This window comes from Marmota monax, unplaced genomic scaffold (assembly GCF_021218885.2).
Source record: "Marmota monax isolate L192 unplaced genomic scaffold, Marmota_monax_Labrador192_F-V1.1 WCK01_AAM20220418_F8-fsc00413, whole genome shotgun sequence".
NCBI lineage: Eukaryota > Metazoa > Chordata > Mammalia > Rodentia > Sciuridae > Marmota > Marmota monax.
In genome coordinates, this window is record NW_026694640.1 from 41,815 (window position 1) to 55,851 (window position 14,037).

The 14,037-nt window shown below is 35.2% G+C and overlaps 1 protein-coding gene across 3 annotated transcripts in view; it reads left to right on the plus strand.

Moving 5' to 3' along the window:
* Positions 1-9,502, plus strand: part of Taf1a (TATA-box binding protein associated factor, RNA polymerase I subunit A) — a 29,983-nt gene extending 20,481 nt beyond the window's left edge. For all 3 annotated transcript variants that reach the window (XM_046423081.2, XM_046423082.2, XM_046423084.2), the window contains exons 7-11: positions 435-593; positions 4,288-4,354; positions 5,086-5,209; positions 6,940-7,094; positions 9,010-9,502. In XM_046423081.2, coding sequence (XP_046279037.1) covers positions 435-593; positions 4,288-4,354; positions 5,086-5,209; positions 6,940-7,094; positions 9,010-9,122 — 618 coding nt within the window. In that variant the 3' untranslated portion in view covers positions 9,123-9,502. The remainder of the gene's footprint in view (positions 1-434; positions 594-4,287; positions 4,355-5,085; positions 5,210-6,939; positions 7,095-9,009) is intronic.
* Positions 9,503-14,037: the final 4,535 nt, after the last annotated feature.

Here is a 14,037-nt window from a genome sequence, read left to right on the forward strand (position 1 = left end):
CAGGAGGATCACAAGTTCAAAGCAGCCTCAGCAAAAGCGAGGTGTGAAGCAACTCTGTGAGACCCTGTCTCTAAATAAAATACAAAATAGGGATGGGGATGTGGCTCAGTGGTCGAGTTCCCCTGAGTTCGATCCCTGTCCCCCCACCCCCAAATTATATATATTCTTGCTTTGAGGACATGAATTTCTTATAGGAATAGTTCTTATGTTGAAATTACTATATTTTTTTCAGTAAAAAAATAGCATAAGGAAAAATGAACTTTATAGTCCTCTATTTTAAGGTGATTTTTTTTCATAGATGATGTAATATATATGCTAGTGGAAGCATGTTCCTTCTGTGGTACTATTTGTCAATTTTGTACTCAGCAGTAAAGTTGTGTAATCTTTTGTATCTTATAAAATTCAGCTAAGATAGTATAACTTATTTTATATAGATGTTGGAATTCTATGGTGATCAAGATGAAGCCCGAAAGATACTTACTAATTATGCTTATGATGAAAAGTTCCCATCAAATCCGAATGCCCATATATACTTATACAATTTTCTAAAGAAGGAAAAGGCACCAAGAGCGAAACTGTTAAGTGTGCTTAAGGTATAGATTTTTTATTTCACTATTTGAACAGTTTTGGGGGTTTATGTTCAAACATTTCGGGGTTATTGTTTTCTAACTTTTTATATTATAGCACTCATAGAAAATGACATTGTATGAATGGTATGCTGAGGTATACAGAGAAAGTTGCTCCCTCTGCAGGCTCTAGGAAGACACTCTACTTCTACTGAGGAGAGAGGATCTATGTTTTAGAAACCCTTTGCCACTCTGGTTGGAGAATTCTGCATTTTTTTTTTTTTAAATCAACGATTGAAATTTAACTTACATATAGTAAGTGTACTTATTGCAAGCATATGCTTGGATGTTTTAACATATATCCATGTCACTTTCATAATAATATGATATAAAGCATTGCTGTCACTCCCAAAAGTTCTTTATTTCACAACCCATTACCCACATATTCCTGCCTTCAGGCAGTCACTGGTCTGCTTTTTGAAATCATGGATTAATTTTATCTTTTCTGGATTTTCATATGAATGTAATCTTAGTTTTATACTTTTTTTTGTTTGTGTGTGGGGGGTCTGGCTTCTCTTACTCAGCATATTGTTGAGTTTTTGCCATGATGTTGTATTAGCAATTTATTAATGCTGAGTAATACTTCATTTTTATACATTAAATTTTTGATGAACATTTGGCTTTTTGACTGTTACGAATAATGTTGCTAAGAACATTCGTGTATTTCTGTGAGTGCACATATATTTTTGTTTTTCTTGGGTAGCTGTGTAATTGCTGAGTAAGGAAAATAGATATTTAACTTCTTAAGAAACCATCTGCTATGTTTTGAAGTGATTGTACCATTAACATTCCCACCATCTATGTTTCAGAGTTCAGCTTCTCTACATCCTGTCCAACATTTGATATTGTTTGATATTCTAGATTTTGGGGGGGTTATAGTCATTTTAGTTATGTCTGTTTTACATTTCTACCAGCAATTCATGAGGTTTTCGGTTTTTCTACATTGTTGCCAACTCTTAACTTTTTTTCATTTTGATAGTAGCTATTCTAGTAGTATTGTATTCCAGCAGTGTGGTGTCTCATAATAATGGCTTGTGATGCTAGGACATCTTTTTATGGCCATTTATCATCTTTGTAGAGATGTCTATTCCAAGTATTCAAGTCCTTTGCCCTTTTTTGAATTAGATTGTTTGGTTTTGGAGTATTGAATTGTAGAAATTTGTGTGTCGGGATTAAGCACAGGGCCTCAAATACACTACGGGTGCTGTAAACTGCACCCCCATCTCCTATAGTAGTCCTTTATATATTTAGTGGTCAGTTTTTAATCTGCTATTTTAGAGGAGAAAGAAGAAAGGTTCTTTTCAGCCTATACAGATGACTAACAGAATTCTTATCTGTTAGTCTTCTTTTAAAAGTCGATTAGGAAATCAATAGGGTGAACATTTATTCTTAAGACAAGATAGACTTAGGGAGAAATGCTGTTTTCCTTTTGAGAAGTACAGTATTGGGATCTAAGAGCTCAAATTGTTGGGTTTAATAGCAGATTGGGTATAACAAAAGAGAGGGTTAGTGTAATGTGTAGAAAAAGCAGCCTAAAGGACAGAGCAAAAAGTGTGGAGAGTGCAAAAAAGATTGTATTGGGGGCTGGGTTTGGGGCTCAGTGGTAGAGTGCTTGCCTAGCATATATGAGGCACTGGGTTCAATCCTCAGCATCACATAAATATAAAATAAAGACATTGTGCCAACCTAAAACTAAAAATACTAAAAAAATAAAATAAAAATATTGTATTGGGGACTTGGTGAAAACGTCTGATACCTTTAATTGGAGTCTTGGAGGAGGCAGAAAATGGGACAAAAACAAATAATAATAAAAATATATATGTATTTGAACAGTTAATGGCTAAGAATTTTCTAAAGTTGATGGAGAAATTTTTTAAAAAATATTTATTTATTTATTTTGTTATATGACAACATAATGCATTTTAATTCATATTACACATATAAAGCAGGATTTTCATGTCTCTGGTTGTACACAAAGTAGAGTCACACCATTTGTGTCTTCATACATGTACTTAGGGTAATGATGTCCATCTCATTCCTCCGCCTTTCTTACCCCCATACTCCCTCCCTTCCCTTCCCCTCCCCTTGCCCTATCTAAAGTTCCTCCATTCCTCCCATGCTCCCCCCACCCCTCCCTGTTATGGATCAACATCCTCATATCAAAGAAAACATTTGGCATTTGTTTTTTTGAGATTGGCTTACTTCACTTAGCATGATGTTCTCCAACTCCATCCATTTACCTGCAAATGCCATAATTTTATTCTCTCTTAATGCTGAGTGATATTCCATTGTGTGTGTGTGTGTGTGTGTGTGTGTGTATACCACATTTTCTTTATCCATTCATCTACTGAAGGGCATTTAGCTTGGTTCCACAATGTAGCTAATTGTGAATTGTGCTACTATAAACATTGATGTGACTGTGTCTCTATAGTATACTGTAATCGGAGTCTTGGAAAAGGCAGAAAATGGGTATAAACCAAAGAGTGGGATATAGCTGGGTCAAATTGTGGTTCCATTCCCAGTTTTCCTAGGAATCTTCCTGATGGAGAAATTTTATAATTCTGATGGTCTTTTATTTGATCTGGGTACTGGTCACCTGGGTGTGTTAAATTTTGGGACGATTTATTCAATGTCATAGGACTTATACCTTTCTAGTACATATATTTCAATAAAAAGTTAAAACTAAGTGACTTAAGACGTATACAATGTGATTTTGGTAGGAACCAAGTTTTAATAATATTCTCTGATACTGGTATGTTGATCTTTATTATTGAACATGGTTGATTGATCTTTTACAAATTATTAAGAGAAGTTAACAAACTATTTTTTGTTTTGTTGGGAATTATTTCATTTTAAGTTCAAAGTACGTTGGAAAGTAGACAGTGAATTTGTTTAGTATTATGTGTATTAAAATGAGAAATAATTTAAAGTTTTGGGGTTTTGTATATTCATAAAAATAGTCCTTGTTTTCAGAGAGGAAAACCTTTAAATTTGTTCCTGTTGTGTAGAAGAATTGTTAAATTGTGGGCTGGGGTTGTGGCTCAAGTGATAGAGTGCTTGCCTAGCATGTGTGAGGCACTGGGTTCGATTCTCAGCACCACATAAAAAAAGATATTGTATCCACCTAAAACAAAAAATAAATACTTTAAAACAATTGTTAAATTGTTTACCCAAATAACTTTAGGGTACTGTGTTCCTAAGTCCAGTCTCCAAAATTGTTGCCCCTTTTTGAATTTTTGTTTTATGTATTATATAAAGGCATTTCACAATATTTTATATGTAATGTGTATATAAAACTTTGTAATCTGTGATCTCTTCTGATTAGTATTTTCTGTGTGATTTCTTCCCCGCCGCCAGTCCTTGCTTCTGAAAATAAATTATTTTAAGTGTGGTAAATATTGTAGCTATGTATAAGATGCAAATTAAGAATTCTCCCCATCTGTTTCCTCTGATAATCTTGTCTATCATGTTAGCAGGATTTTTATTTAAAAAAATTCTTTACAGAGAATACTTTTTATACCCAAGTTAAAATTGGATAAAAGCAAAATATCTTTTAAATCCTTGATTAACTTACTGAGAGTATATTTGAGAGCTTTATTTGAACGTAAGCTGAAATTTGAGAAATGTCTTTGTATAAATTACAAGATTATTTTTTTTCCAGAATTTGTATCAGATTGTACCCTCGCATAGACTGATGTTAGAATTCCATATGTTACTTAGAAAATCAGGTAAACAAGTTTTTGTTTTCTGCCTCTTTGTACAGATAAGCTATAGTCAAGGAATTAACCAACTGTGTCCCAGTGGCCAAATTGACCCCATGCCTGTATTTATAAATCAAGTTCCATTAGAACTTATTTATTTATGCATTTTCTATAGCTGCTTTTGCACTATAATGGCAGAACTAGTGGTTGTAATAGAGACTAATATAGCTAAAATATTTATTATCTGACCCTTTACAGAAGTTTGACTACTCCTGCTATAGAACATCAGTTCTGAATTGGAAAAAGAAAATTGCCTTCAATTTATGTAATTTCACTTTGTTTTAATGCCTCCTGGGCTTCAGTATAGAAAATAACATGCTTCTTAGTGAAAATCAGTCCACTAATCCAAATAAATCGGTGCAAAGATTGCATCGGTTTTTTTACCTAAGGGAAGAGAATGTTCCAAAGATGGGAAAATAGGGCAGGGACTTTAACCCATGTTCTCCATAGTATATGAATTAGTGCATATAGTCAATATAGGGATCAAACTGAACACATGGACCTCATTAGCATGTTTGATATTATTGAGCGTTCTTCTGATTTATTTCAGGAGTATGAGCATAATGAATTGTTTTAAACCATTAACCAAACTAGAAGGCTTACATAATTCATTTTCATCAGCTATACATACCTTTTTAGCTTTATGCACTTCTTCAATCAATACCTTATTTAAACCTGAACTGTTATGAATGTTGCAGAAAAAGAAGAACTCCGTAAATTGGGGTTGAAAGTATTGTTTGGAGTCCTGGATTTTGCTGGATGCACTAAGAACATAACTGCATGGAAATATTTGGCTAGATATCTGAGACAGCTCTTAATGGAGTGAGTAATAAACACAACATTTATTTGCTTGTATTTTGGGATTTCTTCAGCTCTTTTCTTCTGAGTGTCAGAAGCTAGAAAATACAAAGTCACAAACTTAACATACAACAATTCTCTCCAGATACTGTGTACTATCAAATACTACATCTTGTAAGTCCATTGTGAGCTGGATATATAAAACTTTACCTATTTTTTTGGCAGAATAAAGGATATCACAAAATTGTTTATATATTAATTTTAGTTGTATAAGGTACCCAGGGTAAGTGGAAACTTGTTTCAGACTTAAACTGATCTTGGGGGAAAAATGTATATCTTAGTCTATTTGGGTTTCTGTAACAAAATATCATAATTTGGGTGGCTTTTATATAACAAATTTATTTTCACAAGTTCTGGAGGTTAGGAAGTCCAAAGTGAAGGTACCAGCAGATTCATTGTCTGATAAAGAACAAGATTCTCAGTTCATAGAGGGTTCCTTCTCCCTATGTCCTCACCTGGTGGAAGGGAGCAAGGCAATTGCCTGGGGCTTCTCCTAAAAGATCACTAATTTAGGTCATGATTCATCTCCGCATGTCCTAATTATTTCCAGTGGTGATTAGGTTTTTTTTTTTTTATATTCATTATTTTTTTAGTTATAGGTGTACACAATATCTTTAGTTTTTTTTTTTTTTTTTTTAATGTGGTGCTAAGGATCGAACCCAGTGTCCCACGCAAGCTAGGCAAATGCTCTACCTCTGAGCCACAACCCCAGCCTGTGATTAGGTTTTAACATGAATTTTTGTGGAGAGTGGGCAAGCATTCAGATCGATTGTACACTCAATGTAAACTCCTTTCAAATATAAAGGACTATTTAAACCCCTGCTAAACCATAGGGCTTTTTTTTTTTTTTTTTTTTTTTTTTTTGCAGGGGAGGGGTTTGCCAGGGATTGAATTCAGGGGGCACTTGACCACTGAACCACATCCCCAGTCCTATTCTGTATATTATTTAGAGAGAAAGTCTCTCACCTAGTTGCTTATTGCTATCCTCTTGCCTCAGCCTCTGAGCCGCTGGGATTACAGGGCTTCACCACACCCAGCTACCATAGGGCTTTTGAAAGCCAAGAAACATAATGTTTGCTTTTTAAATTTCTAGAAGTTTTGCCACAGGAGACATACAGGTGCTAAATAAGTATATCCTCAAATTATTGATGAACATTTATCATTGCTCTTCAGCTGTGAGATCCATGTATTTATGTATTTTATAATAATGTCATTTTAATTAAATTTTGGTAGCATATAATTTAAGGTTTTAAAGTAACTTTCAAATAATTATGATAGCATTTATTGGACATTTGCTCTGTACCAGATACTGTAAAAGGAGCTTTATGTGAAACCTGCTATTACTACTGGACTAGTTTAGTCCTAATAACAATGCCATGAAATAAGTATCATTTTTATCCTCAAGGAAATTGAGAATCAGAGAGGTTAAGCAACCTGCTCAAGATCAATAGTAAATGGAATATCTGAAATTTAAAGGATTTTTACTTCAGAATCACTGCATCACTTTACTGTAATGAACTGGCTATTTAGTTAAGAGGAAATTAGAATGTGGAGATCAAAGAGAATTAAAAAGTATTTGATTTTATGTTATTGCTGATGTTAGTCTAGAAATAGCTTCCTATAGCTAAAATCAAATTCTAATGTACAGATTTGTCCCCATCACTGACCTTCCCTTTTGACATTTTTGTTTTTAGGAATCGTCTTGCGTGGGTTCAAGAAGAATGGAATTCCAGGAAAAGCTGGTGGCCAACCTTTCACTTCAGCTACTTTTGGGCAAAAAGTGATTGGAAGGAAGATACAGATTTGACCTGTGAGAAAGCTTTTATAGCTGGAATACTGTTAGGAAAAGGTACATTTTTGTTTTCTTTTAATTTTATCTTTTGAATATGACCATTCTTTCATTGTAGAGCTTATCTAGTGTGGTCCATAAGGATTCTGGATGCTCAAGAAATAATTGTTGAGCTGGGTGTGCATGCCTGTAGTCCCAATGGCTCTGGAGGCTGAGACAGGAGGATTGCAAGTTCAAAGCCCTCCTCGGCAAAAGCGAGATACTAAGCAACTCAGTGAGGCCTTGTTTCTAAATAAAATACAAAAATAGGGATGAGTATGTGGCTCAGTGGTTGAGTATCCCTGCATTCAGTCAACAGTACCCCCCCCAAACAACAACAACAAAAATAAATGAAGAGTGGATCATGAGTTGGGAACTGGTAATGTGCTTATAAGGAATCCCCTAGGGTTAGAAATAGTGCTTTCATGTTGTTGATAGTGATTATTTCTCATGCTCTGACTTGGGTGTTGTTGGGGGCATTAAGATGCACCATGCAAGACTGTTTCACAATCACTGACTGCTTGGCCTTGTTGCATAGGTTTACTGAGACTGTCTACTAATCAAGAATGTTCTTTCATACCTCATTGTTCTTTAATAGATCTGTATTATATACACTTAAATGTTCCTGTAAGGAGAAAAATTCTCCTTAAGAATACCTCCCATTAACTTGTCAAATAGTCCTCTTAAAAGGAATGAGAAATTGATTGTTTCTTTATGGAATATTTTGGCCAATAAAATTCGTACTGGCTTTGTACCACTGAAATATTAAAGTTAGCCAGTACTGAAATGAAACTGCTACAAAATGTACAGAAATGATGTGTATGATAACAACTAGTAAGATATATTTTGCTAGGGAGTTTAAGGTGTCCTAAAGAGATTCTTCAGTTCACTTTGGATTATGGTTTGTATTGTTTTCAACAGTGTATCCTTAATATATGTTTCAGATGGTTACTAAAATTAATAAAATATTAGTTTTATAGGAAGAAAGTGCTTTAGAAAGTAATTTTAAAATGGCTTTTTAATACATGGATGACAAGGAACATAAATGTTATTTAGATTGTTATCTTCTACTTTATGAATTTGGAATCCAAAGACCTAGACTAACTTTCTCATTCTCTACTCGTCATGTGACTTGGGTCAAGCAATTAACCTTTGGGATTGTCCAAAGGGATTCGGACACTGGGATTGTCCTTTGTGAAATATCAAGTGAACATCACATCAAAGGGCTTTATGAATTCTGAAGTTGTCTAGGAATATCAGGTGTTGTTATGCCTGAAAATGGGCACATCTCTCCTGTCTGGGTGTTAGTGTGGAGAGAGTGAATCTATTCAAAAGCTGAGCTTTTTTTTCCCTCTTGTTCTGGTTATCATCATTACACCACAGTACTCAAATTCTGATTGTGGTCTGCTTTTGCTTTGTGCTTAGAATGGGGTATGTTAGCTTTTCCCATGCTATATGAGAAACAAGATGGGCCCTTGCTCTGTGGAGGGACCTTTTCTGATTGAAATTCAGCTATTTGGTTGCTTTGCTAGTTAAGCTCTCTAGTGGATTTACAAAGATGTGTATTTTGTAGTTTGTTTACCTTTTTCTGACTGTGATAAATGCCTCTTTTGCTGACTTAGAAGCTAAAGTTGAGAGGAAAGTAGTACTAATTTGATCTTGGAGAATGTTCCTTTAATGTACGAATATACATAATAATGTGTATATCACTATAGGGTTTGGGGAAGGAGAAGGAAAAAAGCTAAAATATATGCCTTAATTATAATGGATCAAAAACATCTTTGTGAAGTAATACATTTCATTGGTGGCAGCTCTTAGAATATGTGTGGGCCATACTGGTATATATAGAGTTGAAGCAAAAATTTCAGACTATACACATGTACTTTAAAAATTTGGATGATAAGTATTAAAATTTTTTGCTCATTTTATTTTTTAGGTTGTAGATATTTTCGGTATATTTTAAAACAAGATCATCAAGTGTTAAAGAAGAAAATTAAGCGGATAAAGAAATCAGTGAAAAAATACAGTATTGTAAATCCAGGAGTCTGATATTAAATTTTAGTTATTTCACAGTTGTAGCCACACTGTAGTAGCAGTAGATTGTTACTAAATGTATTTATTTGATAGTTTAAGAAAGTATGACTATAGAAAGTATTTATATGACTATAGAAAGTATTTTTGTATTTCCTTTTACTGTAAGTTATAACTAGAAAAATAATGCCTCTGCCTTTGTTCCTTGTAAATATATATACACACACATATTTTCTTTTTTTTTGTAATGTAAAATAAAACGTTTTTTATGGAATGATTCTCCGATTGAAAAAATAAATATGTTTAATTAGAGAATATAGCTCTGTAGCAGTTATTATTTGCAGATAACTTGCCTCTTGCTGTTATGTAATAAAATACAACTAGTGGTGCAAAATGAATTTTTGTTTTTTTAGACTCTAAATTTACCCATGTTAGATTTACCACGATGAAGAAAAATATTAGTGATGAGTTCTGTTGAATTTTGGAAAGAGAGATGGATTTTAGGAAGTGACTCTTTTTTTTTTTTTTTTTTTTGTATTAAGACATGGAAATTTAGGGTTGAGAATTTTTCTGCCAGATAGAAAAAGAACCTTCTACCACGAAGGAGTAATTTGGATCAAAGAGGTAGTGGGAATTGGCTGTTTCAACTGGCACTTGCATAACTTAAAAAAGGCTGTTAGGTTTTGTTATTGCCTAGCACATCAGTCTTAGATGTTTTAGAACACAGGTGTCCTCACTCCTTTCTTGGAAACTAGAATGCAGCAGTAAGCATTTGCCTGGTGGAAGACTCCTTACCAGTGCAGTAGTAACCCGGCATCACACAGTTAAGCCCAGGGACAATTTTTTGAGAACACAAGCTTGGCATGATAGCATGTTGTGATAGCTGTTCGGGTGTTCAAGGAAGTGCTTCATAAATGTCTGCCTTTTATGCATTTTGTGTTCAGATAACCAGTAACTGAGTTCCATGAACGCTCACTAACTTTACAGTAAGCCTAATATTTAGATGACAAGCCACACATTTTTTCCATTGTACTTTTTTTATGAACGTTACTTAATACTCAAGTTAAAAACGTTTTCTGTTCTTTTCTACCTGTACTTTAACTCTAAAGCATCTGCAAGAAAATTGGGGGATAAATTATGCTTTGTCAATTTATAGTTCAGTATTATTTTGCACTTAATAAAAACACTTCTATCAATAAATATCCAGCCTTAAAAGGTACACATAAAACAAGTAGGTATTCCAAAAGAGCCAGAACAAATCAAGCTAAAGCCACCACATAAATAGGTCTAACTTTACTGCTGGGAGTGGGTGATTGGGTTGTGTAGGAGTTCTGTATATGAAAGACTACCACTAGAGGAATGAAATTCCCAGATAATGTGTTCAAAAATCTCAAAACATAGGCCAAGATAGCCAGAGCATCTATCTACTCCCTGAAACCTTTATCAAAAGCTGTAAAATGGCTACAGAATGGAGGTTCAGAATGTGAGGTGAGTAGATATAGTTCTTGGTTTTCACACAAAGCTTTCCTAGAATTTTTTTAGCATGTTCATATCTGACTTTTTGATAAAAGCAGTATGAGTCAACCCTTGTGGAAATTATTTAGGTCCACTGAAAGTAAAGCCAGTTCCGTGAATAATAACAATGGCCAGAATTTATGAAGCACTATGGACTTTACATTTCATCATAACACCACCACATTTCTATGAGTTATTCCTATTTTACCAAGGAGGTGAATGGAGTCCTTGGAGATGCCAGTAACTTGCCAAGGTCACAGCTAGTAGGTGTTAGTGCAAGGTTGCTAACCTAATTAGTATGATTCTGAAGATCACACTGGTGCTATCTGTATCGCCTCCCAGGTAAGTCACTTTTTACTACCTGCACAGCTGGGTAGCCAGAAAAAGAATAGAAAGGGATTCATACATAACCCAGAGGCCATTGGCTCAAGCAATTGGTAGGCTTTTCATTTTGTGTCCCCACATGCTCCTATATCAGATGACCACTCCCCCTGTAACCTTAGCCTGTATCTTAGAATATGACCTTATTTGGAGACAGTCTTTACAGGAATAATGAAGTTAAAATGCAGATATTATGGTGGGCCCTAATCAAGGATGACTGGTATCCTTATCAAAAGGGAAAAATTGGTGCTTGGGTTTTAGCTCAGAGTTGGCCTAGGATGTGTGAGGCACTGGGTTCCATCCTCAGCACCACATAAATATAAATAAAATAAAGGTATTGTGTCCAAATACAACTAAAGGGGTAAAAAAAAAAACGGGAAGGGAATTGACACACGCACTGGAAGAATACCATCCCAACATGAAGCCACAGATTGGGTATCTCCAAGTCATGAAATACAACACAAACCATCAGAAGCTTGGAGAAAGGTCTGGAACCGACCCTGCTGACACCTTCATCTCAGACATTGAGTCTCCAGAACTGAGAGATAATTTCTATTGTTTAGGCCACCCAATTTGTGGTTCTTCGTTAGGGCAGCCCTAGAAATTAAAAATGATTTTTTTTTTTAAAGTTTGCTTCAGAATGAGATCTGAGGTGATTCAGTCTGGTTCTAGTTTTTAGTTCCAGACTAATTTACTAAGTTCACCTAACACTCAAGTTAAAAACGTTTTCTGTTTTTTTTTCTACCTGTACTTCACCTTCAGGTAGAAGATTTTCTTATTCCTTTGCAGCCTGTTGTCATCTCTTTCCTTGGATTCAGAATAGCAATTTGTTCCTTCCTTACTGTTATCTTAGTATAATCTGTTTTTATTTGGGGGTAGGGTCACTTTTAGCCTTCTCAGCATAAAAGTTGCTTATCAATTTTCCATTAAACATTCCTCTTCTAGTATAATACTTTACACACAAGAATATGTATTTGTTAAATTGATACAACATCTACTGCAAAATTAGTTATTGCATAATTATGATACAATCATATACATTATGTAATTCTATCTGAAATAGGATGTTTTAGAAGCTCATACTGTCACTACATCCTATGAGCTCCTGCCAGCTGACCTTCCCTTGCTAGTCTTGCAGGGAGTTTTTGCCCCAAACAATGTGATATCCATATTTTCATGGCAAAAGGAAAACTGAGACAAATGTCAAAGATACTCTCAGTTCTATATGGAAGGAAAGAATGCATTCATTCATTCTTACATAGTTCTGGGTCAGGTGTTGCCTCCTTTCTCAGAAGGTCACAGTGGCTGTGAACTCACTTGACTTAGTCTAACTTACTCTTCGTGCCTAAGGTTTACAAAGCAATGAATTATCTGACCTTTGGGCAAACAACCCAATGGAAACTGCACAGTCACCAGTGAATCGTGGATGCCTTATTATATTTTAAAAAGCAGGGACTTGGGATGTAGCTTAGATAAAGCACATGCCTAGTGTGCATGAGGCCTGAGTGCTATCCTTAGCACCACAAATAAGAAGGAACACTCAACTAGGTCTGATATTGAACAGTACAGAGCTGTATTGACAATCATTCTGAGTACTCCCTCTGACTTTTTCCTTGGTTATAAATATTTGGATTTTAAATGCTGCTTGGGCTTTTATAATTGAGAACACTGTAATGTAGACTTGTCTAGGTTGAGGCTCATGCTTCCCTCTTGACATGCTGGCAAAGGCTGCGTGTGAGTGGAAGCCAGGTGGGGTACCCTCTGTAGCAACACATTGGAACCAAGACAAACAACAAGAAGTGCTGGCAAGGATGTGGCAGGGAAAAGGTACATTCATACACTGCTGGTGGGACTGCAAATTAGGGCAGCCAATTTGGAAAGCAGTATGGAGATTCCTTGGAAAGCTAGGAATGGAACCACCATTTGACCCAGCTATTCCTCTTCTTGCACTATACCCAAAGGACCTAAAAACAGCATCCTACAGGGACACAGCCACATCAATGTTTATAGCAGCACAATTCACAATAGCTAAACTGTGGGACCAACCTAGATGTCCTTCAGTGGATGAGTGGATAAAAAAAAAATGTGGCATTTATACACAATGGAATATTACTCAGCACTAAAAATAAGAATAAGATCATGGCATTTGCAAGGAAATGGATTGCATTAGAGCAGATTATGTTAAGTGAAGTTAGCCAATCCCCCCCCCCCAAAAAAAAAAACAACAAATGCCAAATGTCTTCTCTGATGTAAGAAGGGTGACTCAAAATGAGGTTGGGAGGGAGAGCAAGGGAGGAAGATTACCTCTAGATAGGGAATAGGGGTGGGAGGGAAGGGGAGGGAGAAGGGAAATAGCATGGATGGTGGAAGGAGAGGGTCATCATTATACAAAATACATGTATGAAGATGTGAGTTTGGAGTCAACATACCTTTTATACATACAGAGATATGATAAATTGTGGTATAAAGGTGTATTAAGAATTGTAATGCTTTTGAACAGCCAACAATAAAAAATTTAAAAAAAAAGAAAAAAAAAAGAATTGTAATGCAAAAAAAATAAGAGCTCATGTATAATGGCATAATTTGGCGTGAACATACTTTATATACAGAGTTATGAAAAATTGTGCTTTGAATGGATAATTATTATTGTAATGCATTCCACTATTGTCATGTATGTAAGAAATAAAAAATTTAAAAACTTACATTTCAAAGGTAAGCTTTTGCAAGAAAGGAAATTTCAAAGTGAACTGGAAACATGGAAAATAAAGAGTAAGCTCAGGGACCAGATGTCCCCATGGACCTGTGTCCCTATTTGTGCCTCTGTTTGGTTTTGTGGCTATTTGTCTACTCATTCAAGAAGAATTTCCAAAGGCCTGTTATGTGTAAGGGACACATACAGAGCAAAACACATTCTTAAGTGGTGTTGGAACTTACACTAAGTGAGGAGGAGTACCCCTAAAGCTGGTATAGACTTGGCAAAAATAACCCAAACATCCTGTGCTTCCTGGTAAAATTATCCCAAACAGTCCTTGTTGGG